The sequence below is a fragment of the Tupaia chinensis genome, unplaced genomic scaffold (assembly GCF_000334495.1).
Source record: "Tupaia chinensis unplaced genomic scaffold, TupChi_1.0 Scaffold143943_1, whole genome shotgun sequence".
Classification (NCBI taxonomy): domain Eukaryota; kingdom Metazoa; phylum Chordata; class Mammalia; order Scandentia; family Tupaiidae; genus Tupaia; species Tupaia belangeri.
In genome coordinates, this window is record NW_006203794.1 from 617,182 (window position 1) to 635,224 (window position 18,043).

At 37.0% G+C, this 18,043-nt stretch overlaps 1 protein-coding gene across 1 annotated transcript in view; it reads left to right on the forward strand.

The window, feature by feature from the left end:
• LOC102468869 (kelch-like protein 1) overlaps nt 1-18,043 on the forward strand; it is a 244,376-nt gene that overhangs the window by 68,766 nt on the left and 157,567 nt on the right. The window contains exon 5 of the mRNA XM_027767138.1: nt 16,977-17,189. Coding sequence (XP_027622939.1) covers nt 16,977-17,189 — 213 coding nt within the window. The remainder of the gene's footprint in view (nt 1-16,976; nt 17,190-18,043) is intronic.

The following is an 18,043-nucleotide window of genomic DNA, read 5'->3' on the forward strand; positions in this document are numbered from 1 at the left end:
ACCACTATGCCACCTGCTGGCCCCACCCATAAATTCTAACACTGGAAGAAGATGAATCAAATATTGACTATTGTTTCAATTATTATATAGCATCTTGGAGGACCATGTCCCAACAATGCATTATATCACATCCAAAGCTGTTGCTTTATTGAAGCCTTCAACAAGCTGTTTCATCATTCTTCAAGACAGATATTTTTAGGTGATGAGGTATACGGTAAGATCGTGAATACCATTTTATAAGCCTTCATTGTTGTTCTATTTTTATATAAAATAAGTTTGTTTTTCAAGGAAACTTTTTTGCCGTACTATTAGTATATCAATAATCATCTAGACTATTGTAGGATACTGAGGGTCAAAGAAGGTAAACCCAGATCCAGAGTATGTATTTATTCCAGAAAAGATGTATGTCTGTCCCCTCCATGGTAGAAGAATGCCTATGTAATCCACTTTGTAGTTTTTGACTGCTTAATTTCATTAAACAAAGTGTGCCACTTTAAATATTAGCAGTGGACGGGGCCGGCAGGTGGTGTGGCAGCCAAGTACGCTGGACTTCCACATGGCTGACTGTGATTCAAGTCCTGAACCTGGTGGCTTGGTTTCTCACTTTTCCTCTCCCTCTCTCTTTCTCTCTCTCTCTCTCTGTTCCTCTCTGGTCAGATTTCAATAAATAAATAAATAAATAAATAAATAAATAAATAAATAATGAAAGTTAAAAAATAAAATAATTCTTAGAAAAAATATTAGTAGCAGTATGATTACATCAGCCTTAGCAAAAGGGAGTTCAGATTTCCAGGCCTATGCATAACTTCCATCTTTCTATCGTAGTCATCTGTTTATTTATTTATTTCTTTTTTTGGAGAGGTTTTTTTGCTACAGGGTGCGTGTGCTCGCCAAAAAGACAGAGAGAGACAGAGAGATAGAAAGCGAGAAATCATCCCCCAGGGGGAATGGCCACGCCTCAGTTCCTTCTCCTCCATTCTCCTCTTGGGATCTTGGGCACGCACGCACACGCGCCTGGCGTGAGTTTAAGCCACCGGTTCCAGGACTTGAACCGCGGTCGACTACGTGGGAGTCCGGTGACATAGCCATTAAGCTAACTGCTGGTCCCATCATATCATCTGTTTTTGAGCCAGTTGTAAAATACTGAGATGGTTAAGGAGAAAAAATAGCGGATGTCCATAATGTAAGTTTCTCTGTCTACCTGATTTTTTTTTTTTTTTTTTTTTTGGAGAGATTTTCACTGTAGGGCGCGTGCGCTCGCCAGACAGACAGAGACATAGAGACAGAAAGTGAGAAATCACCCCCCAGGGGTGATGGTCACGCCGCAATCCCTTCTCCTCCATTCTCCTCTTGGGATCTTGGGCACGCACGCACACGCGCCCGGCGTGAGTTTTAAGCCACCGGGTCCGGGACACGAACCGCGGTCGACTACGTGGGAGTCCAGCGACATAGCCATTATGCTAACTGCTGGTTCCCTCTGTCTACCTGATTTTTTGAAAATGTCCTCTGTATGCTATTTGCTGACCATTCAAGAATGATCTCACTTTGTGATCACTCCAGTGGGTCTATTGATAAAGGATAATCCCATAATTCCATGCCACTGGTCGTTCTCTATTGTTTCTCTCCAGCATCTCACGAGCCAGGTTAACTCCTCCTTGGCAGTGTTCAGAAGACCACATATGTCTAAAGTTAGGCCATTCCTCTCTTCATACAAATGTATATCCAACCGTAATGTTTGTACCTTTGCCTACGAAGATATATATTTTTTTATGACAACTCTGACTAGCACCAATATACTATTCAAATCTACTGCTCAACTAGGACTCCATTTTTTTTCCTCCACAAATTGATTGTAAAAAAAACTTACTTAAGGTCGTCTGGGTTATTCAGAATGATTGCCACTTCTTACTCACTGAACTCAATTAGATGGTGATATCAAGAGAGTGGAGAAAAAGACAATTAAGTTTTTGTGGATTGTATTATTACAGAGAACAAAAACTCTGAGAATGTTAAAGAGCTCTGTGAAAGTGTGCTCTCATCTTTGTTATATAAAAATAAACTGCACTTTTCTTTCTTGATTATTTCCTGATAATGAGACTTGAGAAGACAACATTTGTAAAATCAGTAGTTGCATATCAATGACACAAGCAGCCGTGAGGATCTTCCCAGTCCTAAGAAATCACCTCCTGATAGCTGTACACCTGAAGGGATATTCTCTTGCTCCTTCCAATCTTTCTGAGTCTGGCACATTTTTATTATTATTTTTCTGGTCAACTCTAATTCCTCTTAGGAGATGAAACACACACAAATTGTATAATTTGACGTAAGTATTTTGATATTGGTATTTAAGACTAGAGTAATACAGTGAAAGATAAATGTTGAATAGTAAAATTCATGATAGTAATTTAAAATTTCATTTTTTACTTTTTTAGAATGACTTTAAACAGCAAGGTTGAAAAAGCCCAACTAGGGAACCAGCAGTTAGCGTAATGACTGTGTCGCCGGACTCCCACATAGTCGACTGCAGTTTGCATCCCGGATCCGGTGGCTTAAAACTCATGCTGGGTGCATGTGTGTGCGTGCCCAAGTTCCCAAGAGGAGAATGGAGGAGAAGGGATTGCGGCGCGACCATCTCCCCTTGGGCAGTGATTTCTTGCTTTCTGTCTCTATGTCTCACTCTGTCTGACTGGCGAGCACACGCACCCTATAGTAAAAACCTCTCCAAAAAAAAAAAAAAAAAAGCCCAACTAACTGTGTAAGAAAAGAAAAAGCTTTATACATACCTTTAACAACAATGTCTGTTGTATGTTCTTTGAGCAAGGCTTCTGGATTTTTATTTTGCATTGTCCCTAGCAAGTTATGTAGTCAACACCACCTTCAGGAGATTCATATACATGCAAAAATGTGAGAAGCACTTTCTAATACATCAGGGATTCAATGAGAGAGTTCTGCCAGCTGTTATTATAGACTTGTATCAATTACACATTTATATGTAAGATGTTAGAAGGAAAACTTTTGACAAATGTAATTTAGCAGAGTTTAATTCAGTAAAGAATGATTTGTGAATTGGGTAGCCCCCAGAGCTGATTCTGAGGAAATCCTTGTTGAACTTGGATGAATAACATTTATGGACAGAAATAGGAAAGTGGTATACAGAAAATGGAAATGAAAGACGTGATGTAAAGAAATAGTGGAATTGTTCAGAGCTTGGAGTTTTTCTGTCTGAACACGACTTAAACAGTAGACCCTATATGATGGACTGAAGCCAGATACCATGATTGGCTGTGGCTTGACTTTTTCTTAAGAAAACAGATCCCTGACATAGCAGTAACATAGCTGGACTCATACATGGCCTACCATGGTTCAAGTCCTGGGTCTAGTGGCTTGAAAATCATGTAAAGTGCATATGTGTGCATGTCCAACATCCCGTGAGGAGGACAGCAGAGAAAGAATATGGTGTGGCCATCCACCCTGATGGGTGATTTCTCAACTTTCCCTCTCACTTTTCCTTCTTTCTCTTTCTCCAGTGAGCTCCTGTGCCCTAAGTAAACAGATCTCTAAGACAGTAATTTGTTTATAAGAATGCAAGCATGCAATATGGTGGCCTTCTCAGGCTAATATAGTTGGGTTTGACAAAGATGTCATAAAGAAGGTCTACGGAAACATTGCACTCAAACTGAAACAAAATTGAACTTATTGTGTGGCTTCTATAGATAACACTATTACTATGGAAAAATTATGAAATTTCAATATCACAGCAACTTTTGGGACCAGCAGTTAGCGTAATGGCTATGTCGCTGGACTCCCATGTAGTCGACCGCTGTTCGCATCCTGGACCTGGTGACTTAAAACTCATGCCGGGCGCATGTGCGTGTGTGCCCAAGATCCTGAGAAGAGAATGGAGGAGAAGGGATTGCGGCATGACCATCCCCTCTGGGGGGTGATTTCTCGATTTCTGTCTTTATGTCTCTTTCTGTCTGTCTGGTGAGCGCACGCGCCCTATAGCAAAAACCTCTCCAAAAAAAAAAAAAAAAAAGATTAACACCATTAAGGGGGATAGCAGATGACATGGTGATTAAGGATGCTGGTCTCCCAGATGGTTGACTGTGGTTCAAGTCCTGAACCTGGTTACTTGCTTTCTTGCTCTCTCTTTCTCTCTCTGTCCCTCTCTGGTCAAATTAAAATAAATAAGTAAGTAAATAAATAAAGTTAAAGTAGGTTTTTAAAACTCTTAAAAAAAGATTAGGACCTTTTGGAGAAATTGTAGGATTTTTAGTATTTAAAATTAATGATATAAAGAAGAAAAAACATTACTCTTCAAGTATTGGAAAAAGATAAATAGAATAGCAATTGATTTTATGCTGGGATTGTTATAAGAAAATTAGAAAAAAAAACCTTTTTATTTACAGTTGGGACAGCTTTCTGATAGAGCTATTTATCAATAAAATGCACTTCTTCATTGAGTCAAAAGTTTTCCATAACTGGAATTAGAAACTGAGTGATCAGCACAGAAAAAGTGCATGGGATATAAATTAAATTAAGTAGTTTCAAAGATTGTTTCCAATCTGAGATTATGTGATATAGTGGAAATTCATATCTTATATTCTGAAAAACTATAGCATAAGAAATGGATTGGATAATATCAGTTTTTCTTTGGCATTTTTTGAACACGTGGTTCTATAATAAGCATTTCCTTGTCTTGGAAGTTGTTATTCTAGACAGTAAAAAGTGTATGTCTTCTAACTCAAACCCCTCTCAGGTCTCCTTTGTTCTATTTCTATTTTTATTCTTTGAATTACATTAAATCCTTCATCTTTTTTCTCATCATAACATGTATATGATTTTCCTATAGCACTATCCTCTCCTTAATAGAAAGTGAGATTCTTAGGGCAAAACTCTTCTCTTTTTTCATCTCTGTATTTCCATACTTGGCATGGAACGTTCACTCCATAAAATTTTACTACTTGAATAACTGAATGATCAGAAAAGAAACTTGGGAAGATAAAGTAATGTGACCATAGACCATAGAGCGAACAATAGAAGGCTAGAGTGGATGCAGTCAGGTGTGAAATAGTAATGACTAACACCTAAAATGTTTGTGTTGAATCAGGCATTTCCTAAGCACACCAAATGTATCCTTTATACTGAATCCTTACAAGATCCTTACTGATCCTTACAAGAGTGTTTTAAGATGGATACTATTTTTATCTTCGATTACATACCAGAAAGTCAATTTCTTAAAATCGCACAGCCAATGAGTATTGGGACAATGATTTAAATTCTGGCCCACTCTCTAGAGCAGATCACCCATAAGCACTATGCTACATCATGGAACACAAAAATAGCAAGAGTTGTAAACTAGACCCAGGTGAGCACAGCAGAATCAGGGCACATGCACATTGCATAGGTGAAAGTAAGATAGCATTTCAAAGCAGATGAATGAAGAACCAAAAGGAAATTAATCAAAGTTCTGATTGTTTAACAGGAAGTGTCATTAGACAAGGAAAAGACTGAAATACTAATCTCAGCTTTATCCTAACTTGTGATAGGATTGTAGATGAGTCCCTTCAGCATTCTCATCTGAAAAATAATAAGGTCTCATAATGATTCCCCATTCACTTTTAACATTCTAAGAAAGTATTCAAGCGTTCAGTCTGCAGCCTAGCCTAGGTTCATAGTCTGTAGTGTTGGACGCTGCAAAGCTGAACACCGGTTAGGTCCACAGGTCAATCTGAAAATACATTGCATGTATGAGTGCCCAAGATCCTGAGGCACTGGAGGGCCAGAGAAAGGGGTATAATGGCAGGATGAGTCTCTGTGAAGAGGGATTTTCTCTGTCTCTGCCTCTCTCTCTCTCTCTCACACACATACATACACACACATGCACACACGCATATTCTGTATTATTAAAGAGTGAGAGAAAGAGGGAGAATACAACTTTGACACAGGGATTAAAACCTGAGGCAAAAGAGGACGGACGGCAGGTAGCATAGTGATTAAGGGTATTGGATTCCCACATGGTTGAACATAGTTTAAGCCCCACACCTGGAGGCTTACTTTCTCAATTTCTCTCTCTTGCTTTTTTCCCTCTCTGGTCAAATTAAAAATAAGTAAATAGAGTTAAATAAAATCATTATTTAAAAAAAAATTCAAGTGAAGTAAGTAAAGAAGTAAGAAAAATTAGTTTTAAATTCTAAAATGGTTAGAATGTTATCAGCAATACGCCAGTGGAAAAATCTTTAAAGTAATTACTAAAAGAAACATTTGATGACTGAGAAGAGGTACTTCTTTCCACTTTGAAGTTTTAGGAAGTTTAACCTCTAGACACAATAGAAAAAATATGTCAAAGGAGAATATTTCTGAGATTAACCATTTTTTTTCTTTCTTTACCCAACATGTGACATGGAAGACTATTTCTATTTTATTTATTTTAGAGGTTTATTCCTTAGAGTGTGTGTGTTTGCTGAAGAAAGAGAAAATGAGAAGGAAAGTAAAAAATCACCATCTGGGGCCAGCAGTTGGCGTAATGGCTATGTTGCTGAACCCCCACGTAGCCGACCGCGGTTTGAGTTCCAGACCCGGTGGCTTAAACTCACACCAGGTGTGTCCCAAGATCCCATTCAGGGATTGAGGCGTGGCCATCCCCCCGGGGGGTGATTTCTCACTTTCTCTCTCTCTGTCTCTCTCTGTCTTAATGGCAAGCGCACGCGCCCTAGAGCAAAAAAGAAAAAGAAGAAAAAAAAAATCACCACCTGCGGGATGGCCATGCCGCCGCAACCTCTTCTCCAGTCTCCTAGGATCTTGGGCATACTCATGCACTTGGCATGATTTTCAAGCTGCCAGGTCTGGGACTTGAACTGTGATCAGCCACATGGGAGTCCAGTGATGTAACTGCTATGCAATCTGCTGGCTCCAAGAATAGTTCTAAAAGGTAATTTTATTTAAAAAAAGGAGAGAAAGAAAGAAAGAAGAAAGAAAGAAGAAAGAGAGAAAGAGGAGAAAGAAAGAAGGAAAGAAAGAAAACCTGAGAAATGATCATTTAAAAGATTGACAACAGTTGCCATACTTTCATATTTTTACGTGAGTTTATAGAAAAAAGTTGATAAATCCTTCTTATGACATGCATTATTTTCCTAGGTCTAGTGTAACAAAGTATGACCAAGCAGGAGGCTTAATATTGTATATGAATTTATTTTCTCCCAGTTCCAAAGGCTAGAAGCCTAAAATCACATTGTCCACAGGGCCATATTTCAGGGTTTGTTTTTTCGTTTGCTTTTTTTTTTTTTAACTGAAATCTCTAGGGAAAAATCCTTCCTTGTTTCTTTCAGCATTTGGTACTTCTGACAGTTGATATTCTTTTGTTTGTGGAAGCATACTTTAATCTTGGCTTTTATCTTCACATTATCTTCTTCTCTCTGTGTCTTCTGTCTATACTAATCTCACAGTGTCTATACTGTCTATACTATCTCCTCACAGTGATCTGAGTATCTCACAGTGGTCTGAGTATTTCAAAAATCTCTCTCTTGGAAGGACAGCCGTCATTGAATAAGGGCCCACTTGACTCAAATATGACCTTTCTTAATTTAGCTGACTACTTACATAATGACTCTATGTATGTAAAAGTTCACATTACTAGGTCAAGAGTAGACAGAAAATTTAGGGGTATGCTGCTGTGGTCTGAATGTTTGTATCCACCCAAAATCCATATGCTCAAACCTACTCTCCATTGTGCTAGTATTAGGAAATAGTACTTTGGGGAAGTATTAGGTCATGAGGGCCTTTCTCTTATGAATGGAATTAGTTCCCTTCTGAAAGAAGCATGAGAGAGCTTTTCCACCCTTCTACTGTGTGAGGGCTCTGCAAGAAGCAACCGTCTAAGAGAAACAAGATTATATCAGACATTGAATCTGGTAGGACTTTGATCTTGAATTTTCCCCAGTATAGTGAGCATTTCTCTTATTTATAAATTTCCTAAGCTAAGATATTTTGTTATAGCAGCCCAAACTGACTAAGATAGAATTGGTACTGACAGGCAGGTTAATACTATAACAGATAAATAAAATGTGAAAGTGACATTGGAAGTAGGTAAAGGTAGGGATTAAAGGAGTTTTGAAATCCATGCTAGAAAAAGTGAGTATTGTTATGAATGGACTTTAAAGAATGATTGTGGTGCAGGTTTAGAAGATGTGAGCTGTAGAGAAAGCTCCCATTTTTAGAGATTACCGTGGTGGCCATGAGCAGAATACTGGTATAAATATGAAACCTAAAGAGGCCAGACAGTGAGGTATTGGTTAACCAGGCTGCATCCCAAATGGCCGACGGTGAGTTCATGATCTGGGCCCAGTGGCTTGAAAACACCAGCAGCATATCCAAAATCCCCAAAGGAGGGAGAAATGGAGAAGGGATTGCAGTGCACCATTCCCATTGGAGGTGTTTTTTCACTTTCCTTCTCCCTCTGTCTAACAGCATGTATGCTCTCTGGAAAAATTTTAAAAATTAAAAAGAAATATGAACTCTAAAGGCCATCTTGATGTGATTTCAGACAAAAATGAGGAACATGGTATTGGAAATTGGAGAAAGGCAAATCTTGTTACAAAGTGGCAAAAAACTTCCTGTGTTGCATTCATGCATCCATTCATGTTTTGAAGAAAGATGAAAGTGTAAGGGATGAAATAGGATAATTATAAATTATAATTGGGTAGAGGAAGTATCTAAGAAAAGTGGAGAAGTGGCATGACTTCTCTTAGCTGCTTATAGTAAAATATGAGAAGAAAAATTATTTAAAGACTGGTTTGTAATCAAAAGTGAAGTAAAACTGAAAAGATTGGGAAAATGCATAGCCTAGCTCCATTGTACAGAATGAAAAAGCCTGTTTGGGAGAGAACACCAACTCTATGACCAAAATTTATTACTTGTGCCCTCTGGAGATGCAGCCATGTTGGTCCACATCACATCTTTGGGTCTAATACTGAAACTTTCATTGCTAGCCAGTACATGATACCATCTGGGGCCAGCAGTTGGCGTAATGGCTATGTTGCTGAACCCCCACGTAGCCGACCGCGGTTTGAGTTCCAGACCCGGTGGCTTAAACTCACACCAGGTGTGTCCCAAGATCCCATTCAGGGATTGAGGCGTGGCCATCCCCCCGGGGGGTGATTTCTCACTTTCTCTCTCTCTGTCTCTCTCTGTCTTAATGGCAAGCGCACGCGCCCTAGAGCAAAAAAGAAAAAGAAGAAAAAAAAAATCACCACCTGCGGGATGGCCATGCCGCCGCAACCTCTTCTCCATTCTCCTAGGATCTTGGGCATACTCATGCACTTGGCATGATTTTCAAGCTGCCAGGTCTGGGACTTGAACTGTGATCAGCCACATGGGAGTCCAGTGATGTAACTGCTATGCAATCTGCTGGCTCCAAGAATAGTTCTAAAAGGTAATTTTATTTAAAAAAAGGAGAGAAAGAAAGAAAGAAGAAAGAAAGAAGAAAGAGAGAAAGAGGAGAAAGAAAGAAGGAAAGAAAGAAAACCTGAGAAATGATCATTTAAAAGATTGACAACAGTTGCCATACTTTCATATTTTTACGTGAGTTTATAGAAAAAAGTTGATAAATCCTTCTTATGACATGCATTATTTTCCTAGGTCTAGTGTAACAAAGTATGACCAAGCAGGAGGCTTAATATTGTATATGAATTTATTTTCTCCCAGTTCCAAAGGCTAGAAGCCTAAAATCACATTGTCCACAGGGCCATATTTCAGGGTTTGTTTTTTCGTTTGCTTTTTTTTTTTTTAACTGAAATCTCTAGGGAAAAATCCTTCCTTGTTTCTTTCAGCATTTGGTACTTCTGACAGTTGATATTCTTTTGTTTGTGGAAGCATACTTTAATCTTGGCTTTTATCTTCACATTATCTTCTTCTCTCTGTGTCTTCTGTCTATACTAATCTCACAGTGTCTATACTGTCTATACTATCTCCTCACAGTGATCTGAGTATCTCACAGTGGTCTGAGTATTTCAAAAATCTCTCTCTTGGAAGGACAGCCGTCATTGAATAAGGGCCCACTTGACTCAAATATGACCTTTCTTAATTTAGCTGACTACTTACATAATGACTCTATGTATGTAAAAGTTCACATTACTAGGTCAAGAGTAGACAGAAAATTTAGGGGTATGCTGCTGTGGTCTGAATGTTTGTATCCACCCAAAATCCATATGCTCAAACCTACTCTCCATTGTGCTAGTATTAGGAAATAGTACTTTGGGGAAGTATTAGGTCATGAGGGCCTTTCTCTTATGAATGGAATTAGTTCCCTTCTGAAAGAAGCATGAGAGAGCTTTTCCACCCTTCTACTGTGTGAGGGCTCTGCAAGAAGCAACCGTCTAAGAGAAACAAGATTATATCAGACATTGAATCTGGTAGGACTTTGATCTTGAATTTTCCCCAGTATAGTGAGCATTTCTCTTATTTATAAATTTCCTAAGCTAAGATATTTTGTTATAGCAGCCCAAACTGACTAAGACAGAATTGGTACTGACAGGCAGGTTAATACTATAACAGATAAATAAAATGTGAAAGTGACATTGGAAGTAGGTAAAGGTAGGGATTAAAGGAGTTTTGAAATCCATGCTAGAAAAAGTGAGTATTGTTATGAATGGACTTTAAAGAATGATTGTGGTGCAGGTTTAGAAGATGTGAGCTGTAGAGAAAGCTCCCATTTTTAGAGATTACCGTGGTGGCCATGAGCAGAATACTGGTATAAATATGAAACCTAAAGAGGCCAGACAGTGAGGTATTGGTTAACCAGGCTGCATCCCAAATGGCCGACGGTGAGTTCATGATCTGGGCCCAGTGGCTTGAAAACACCAGCAGCATATCCAAAATCCCCAAAGGAGGGAGAAATGGAGAAGGGATTGCAGTGCACCATTCCCATTGGAGGTGTTTTTTCACTTTCCTTCTCCCTCTGTCTAACAGCATGTATGCTCTCTGGAAAAATTTTAAAAATTAAAAAGAAATATGAACTCTAAAGGCCATCTTGATGTGATTTCAGACAAAAATGAGGAACATGGTATTGGAAATTGGAGAAAGGCAAATCTTGTTACAAAGTGGCAAAAAACTTCCTGTGTTGCATTCATGCATCCATTCATGTTTTGAAGAAAGATGAAAGTGTAAGGGATGAAATAGGATAATTATAAATTATAATTGGGTAGAGGAAGTATCTAAGAAAAGTGGAGAAGTGGCATGACTTCTCTTAGCTGCTTATAGTAAAATATGAGAAGAAAAATTATTTAAAGACTGGTTTGTAATCAAAAGTGAAGTAAAACTGAAAAGATTGGGAAAATGCATAGCCTAGCTCCATTGTACAGAATGAAAAAGCCTGTTTGGGAGAGAACACCAACTCTATGACCAAAATTTATTACTTGTGCCCTCTGGAGATGCAGCCATGTTGGTCCACATCACATCTTTGGGTCTAATACTGAAACTTTCATTGCTAGCCAGTACATGATGTGACAGAAAGAACATTGCTTCAAAACTCAAGCAATAGGACCAACCCCATCCTGTAGCATTTGAACTCTGTATAGAAGAAGTCAAATGGCTCATGGCTGACCAAGGTTCAGTTTTTGCACACGATCTTGATGGAATACAGAATTGGAAGAAAAACATTGTGGCATGAACATGCCCCATTGGGTGTGTATCTGCCTTTAAGTATATATATTTTTAAAAAGACAAGAGAGTAAAGTTTTAATACTGATTCTGAAAATAGTAGAATCAATCATAATATGTCATTAAACTTAAAACTGCTTACAAAGGATGCACAGAAATTATCATTTTAGTGGCCAAACAGTGGCACAGTGGCAAAATGCAATGCTCTGCTAAGCAATGCTATGAGATACCTGGATCAAGTCCAGAGAACTCCCTGAGTATACTAGGCACATTCATCACTATTATCTATCTATTTATTTATTATCAATTTATTTTTAGAAAGTTATAATTTTCAAAGTTATATGATATTAGACTCAAACTTCAGATTTTTGTTTTTAATAAATAAATATAAAGATATATAGAGAATGATAAATGTTGGTGAGGCTGTGTTGAAAATGAAACAGTCCTGCACTGTTGGTGGGAATGTAAATTAGTACATTATTAGTTCTCTGTGGAGAGCCATATGGAAGTTCCTCAGAAACCTACAAATAGATCTACCATATGACCTAGTAATTTCATTCTAAGGTATCTATCTAGAGGATAAGAAAATCCTTAGTCAGAAAAACACTTGCACATCCATGTTTATTGCAGAATTATTTACAAATGGTAGAACATGCAATCAACCCAATAATAATTTAATAATTTTTATTTATTTTTAATTTACATTTAATGACTGTACATCTTTGCAGTGTACAACATGGTTTTTCTCAGTGTGAATGCAGTGCATATTAGGCAAGTCAAAGACATTACATTATCATCAGTAGATCATTTTTCATTTTTGTGTCTATTAAGTGTGTTGTTTGTTGTTTTCCTAATCCCTTCCCTCCCATCCCCTGTAATGCATCCCTTATTGACCCCCTCCACACACTGTCTCTGGCATCCACAGCTGCCCTCCTTACTATTACACCTTCTAATCTTTCAGTTACTGCTGTAGAGTGCAGATATTTGGTATATATTGATAGTATATATATTCATAGTCTGGCTTGCTTCTCCTAGCACTAAATATTTTATTTTGCTCACTTTCTGTCAATCATCAAGGTGTCATTGTTTTTTCATGGCTAAGTAGTATTCCATAGACTACATGTCCTACATTTTTTCAATCCTGTCTTCTGTTCTTGTACATTTGAGTTGATTACATGTCCCCATTGTAAATAATGCTGCAATAAGCATAGATCTGCAAGTGTTTTTTTCTGAATAAGGATTTTCCTATCCTCTAGATAGATACCTTAGAATTAAATTACTAGGTCATATGACAGCTCTATTTGTAGGTTTCTGAAGAACCTCCAGAGAACTAATAATGTACTAATTTACATTCCCACCAATAGTGCAGGGCTTTTTCATTTTCAACACAGCCTCACCAGCATTTATCTTTCTCTAGATTTTTTTTTTTTAATTTTGCCAATCTCCCAGAGGTTAAGTGGTATCGCATTGTGGTTTTGGTTTGCATTTCCCTATGAGAAGAGATGCTGGGCATGTTGTCATATGCTTTGTGGCTGTTCATATATCTTCCTTGGACAGTTGTCTGTTTAGCTCATTTGCCCATCCAAAGTTTGTATTTTGCATACTTACATGATGAACTTCAGTCAGATAATGCTGCCAGTTTTGTATTTCCCTTCATTTTGTTATTTATTTGGCAATATGAGATACTAAGAACTCATCTTTATGCACAATAACTTTTCCAATAGGCAATTAAATAAATCCAATAACTTCTTGTGTATTAGCATTAAGTCAGGGATTACATGGTCTTATTGCCAAAGGATTAAACTTCCTATCTTATTGCCTAGAACAATAAAAAGTCATTCTAATTACCATTGATCACAGAGTGAGAGACTGTGAAATATAGGTCTTAATTCAGTAGGCTTAGCTATAATGTTATATAATGTGTTTATTTGATAGTAGTCATTAACGGAGTAAGCAAAACTAAAAATTTCTGGAAGCTAGATTGCAAATTCCATAAGAAAATATTAAGGAGACTACTATTAAAAAGAGGCTCGATGGAAGAAAAAAGAGGAGTAAAGGAAACTTTACAACTCCAAAATATGTGAATGGAAAAATAATAAACGAGGGGACCCGATGGCGGTGTAGTGGTAAAATATACTGTGTGAGGCAATCCCACATGGGAAGGTTTCCTGTTTGAGTCTGGAGCCCCCCCTGAGTACACTAAGCAAATGCTTGCCCATTATCCAGGATGGCTAAAGGACTAGAGTAGATTGTGGTGTCCAGACCCAGCTGCGGGTGCTGTCACTCAGTCTATCTCTGTGTCGCTTTAGCTTTGGAAAAAGTAAATGGATAAACTTTAATAAGAATAAACAATGTAATATACAGAAAATAGTGTCAAATCCAGTAAATATTTTATATGATCTCCTAATGTTTAGTGTGTGTGTGTGTGTGTGTGTATATATATATATAATGTTATATATATAGCAATTTCTACTAATAATATTATTGACTCCCAAAAGATTCAGTGTGACTTACAGAGATACAACATGATAGAAATATACTCTAAATCAGATGTGGGAATAAATGGGAAAAAGAGAAGAAGAAGAAAAAGAAAAATGAAGAAAGAAAGGAAAGAAGAAAGAAAGAAAGAAAAGCTGTTAAAGTGATACTAAATGAAACTATTATCAGAGCTGACTGAAAAAGAAGGAGAACTAAAAAAGACAATAGCCTTCCTTTAAGAAAAATTTCATTTTGACTATAAGTTTTTTAGAGGCCAAATAAAAAAAGAAATCCGATCAATTTTATAATTTACAGCATTCAGGATAAAAGCAAACCAATTTACTTAGAAGTGCAATTATTCCTGCTACAAAAACCTGAAAGAAACTTCTCCCAAGGGTCATTATAAAGAGGACACTATAAAATATATTGAAATGTGCCTTGAACAATATCTTTATAATAGACAGCACTAAGAGTTTCTTAAAGTGGCCATTTTATTATGTACCTCACTATATACTGACAGTCTAATATATAATTCTGTGTGTAGTTTAATAGAGGCATAGATTTAAAGTAACAAAAAACACATTCAAAATCTTTCAAAATCCCCTCAAATGCATTTTAATTTTATTGTCATTATTTAGAGAAATTTTCTCTTACTAAATTCAGATCAGTTAGCTTTCAAATTTTGTAAATAGTTCAGACATCTATGATTTACATACCATTCTGTTAAACCCAGAAGAAACACAGACAATTTCCGTGAACGAGAATTACTTTCAGCTAGTCTGTGATGTCAAATACTATAAACAAACGATATTATTTACAAATTGCATCTCTATTATACAGTTAATATAAATAGATGAGAGATGACCTGACAAGAGAGTAAGAGTTAATTTCCACTTGTGAACTTAAAGACACATTAGCTGCAAGGATATACTCTTAAAATGGATCATGTTTGTCCTAAGAAAATAAGTTTGAATCTTCTCTAATATGCAGATAGGTCACTTGCTGAATGCTCTATTTAGTATACTCTCAATGCCTTTCTTGAAAAGTATTAGACTCCTCCTACTTCAGGTCTTACTTAAAGTATGTATCCTCTTGAGATTTCTACCACAGCCTGACTTCAAATTCACAATCCGAGAAGCTTTCTTACTTGCACCTTCCTTGGAGAGTCTCAGGAGGGATGGGGGAAGAGAAGCAAAGAGAAGGTCAAACAGCCAGAGCTCTGTCTTCTCTACCATGCACCAGCCACTGAAGTATTTCAGCTTACAAAATAATGGAAGTTTTTGACAAGTAGTATTCAAAACTATGTTTGAAAAACACTGCAGTATGCTGTGGTGTTTCCACAATTTTATTTTTCTCTACAAAGATCATCAATTCCTCTACTTGATAAATGTGTACAGCTCTCCTGCTATATTCCAGGCTCTATGCCAGTATTTAGATGCACAAGGTTATGTAAACAGAGTTGTGTAGCTTACAATTTGTGACAAGAGCCTTAAATGCAGCAAAGATTAGGCTGTCCGCATGTGTCCTGATGTGGGGAGGATATGCATCCCCCACACTGTGAGGATATAGTGGAGGAGGGGCCAGATCAAATGAGACTGATTGGAAGGGGATGAGAAGCTCATATACAATAGTTAGTTCTTGAATGGAATCTTAAATTTGACAGAAGGATGCCTCCATGGCACCATGGGAATGTGCTGCTCAAGGAAAGCTACATCACACATGACAACAGTGATTTGAATTCCCAGACAAGTCAGCCTGAAATACACTGGACATTTGTGTAAGCGCCCAGAATCATCCTATGGAGTGGAGGACTAGCGGAAGAGGGTCATGACATGCAGAGCATGTGGAGGCTGCTGCCCTCTCTCTCTCACTCTCACATGCACAAACGCACACTCTATCATGATTAAAACATAAATAAAGGAAGACAGAAATTAGGAAACTAGTGAGTGAAAGTCAAGCATTCTACAGATAAGAGCGAACATGTAAACACTAGACAAATAGAAAAAAAAAAAAAAGAGCAACTACGGAAAGAAAGGAAGTATTGGAATCAGAAGAGATCTGATCTTTTAAAACCACATGCTTAAATAAGGAATTTGAGCCAAAAGGCAAGATTCGACCATTAAACAAACCAAACAACTTCACAGTAATACCATGAGAACATTTCTGTTTTAGACATATTCTGGTATCATTATAAAAGATGCCCTTGGAAAATGAAGAATAGAGTCAGGCAGGGTGATTAAGGGGTTATGTCAGCAAGCTGGAAGAAAATAAACGAGAATCTGAATTAAGCCAAAGAAATTGTCATGACAGGAAAGACACACGAGTGATAACAAGAGGCTGGCACCTGTGAGATGTTATGACCTCTGCGTCTATCCTATTTGCCTGCACATTTTCCCCCTTTTTGAATAAACAACGATGAATGTTGTACTGTTACCTTTCTCTGTGTAATTTTGTTGCCATCTTATGATTTGTATATATATAGTCAAGCTTTTAAAAATGGGAAATGTCATTCATTTCATAGCCACTAAATCTTACATAGCAGTACACTTGAAACTCAAACATTTAATCACTTAGTACCCTCTGTCTGCATAGCAAAGCTCAGTGTTATAATCCTCCAGTTATTACAAGATCTGTGCCGTCTTGGATACATTTACACTTCAATTACTATTACAATGCTTTCATCTTAACAGCTTCTAGTTTCAGAAGGATTGAGTCTCAAGGATTACGTTATAATGAGAACAAAGGTTATTGACTACTTTTCTCATTTTTTTTTTCTTTTGAGATGCTTTTCAAGCCAAATAAAAGTGAAGTAGAATTTATGCCAAGATATTTTCTCCCTGCAGGAAAACATAATGGAAGTTATCAGAAATCAAGAGTTTTTACTCCTTCCAGCAGAGGAGCTCCATAAACTACTGGCCAGTGATGATGTGAATGTTCCTGATGAAGAAACCATATTCCATGCATTGATGATGTGGGTCAAGTATGACATGCAGAGGAGATGCAATGACCTGAGTATGCTTCTCGCCTTCATAAGATTGCCACTTCTTCCACCACAGGTAATTATGTGTGATATTGTGTCAACAGACACAAGTGATTGAACAACCCTATATTAAAAGTAAACATTACAACATCATTTTAATAATTTATTCACATTTTAAAACTTTCATTGAATGCCTTTTTAAAGATAAATTTGATGGCAAATGATGAGTAATGGGTCATGATTCTGAATTTCATCTCTTCCAGACATGTTTACTCATGTTCCTTTACATACTTATGGTATCACATAGTTTTTTAAATAATGTTTCCTCATCTAAAAAATATGATTGTTCTGTCACACAGAAGTTTAGTGAGGATCAATTAGATAATATATCTAAACACCTAATCATAATACAATAACTATTGTCTATCTATATCTATCTATGTAAATTTGACCCAAAATGAAATAATGTGATCATTCACTGAGAATACATATGTTGTGATATTTTTTTAAGGCCCATTGCATGGCAGTTCAATTTCTATAGAGAAATAAAATACGTTCCTGAGCAATAGAAAGTTGTGAAATAATAGCATGTAGCAATTGGAATTATGAAATCTTTACTATCTTGAGCCACAGAACACATGAACACTCTACTTCATTTTATTGATAAGTAGTGTATAGGAAAGTGGATAAGAACACTAGGTTTAATCAATTTATAAGAGGAAAAGTATCTATTCCTCCTTGATTCTGGATTTGTATTTTTAACGTGTAATGTTGCAAAATTATCTGTACACAGCATTGCTTATACGTGGTCTCTGTCTTCTCATGCTATCAAGTAAGCTTGAAAGTGAATTTTGATTCATAAGTAAAATTATATGTGCATTATGTATATATATGTGTATATATATGTGTGTGTGTGTGTGTGTGTATATA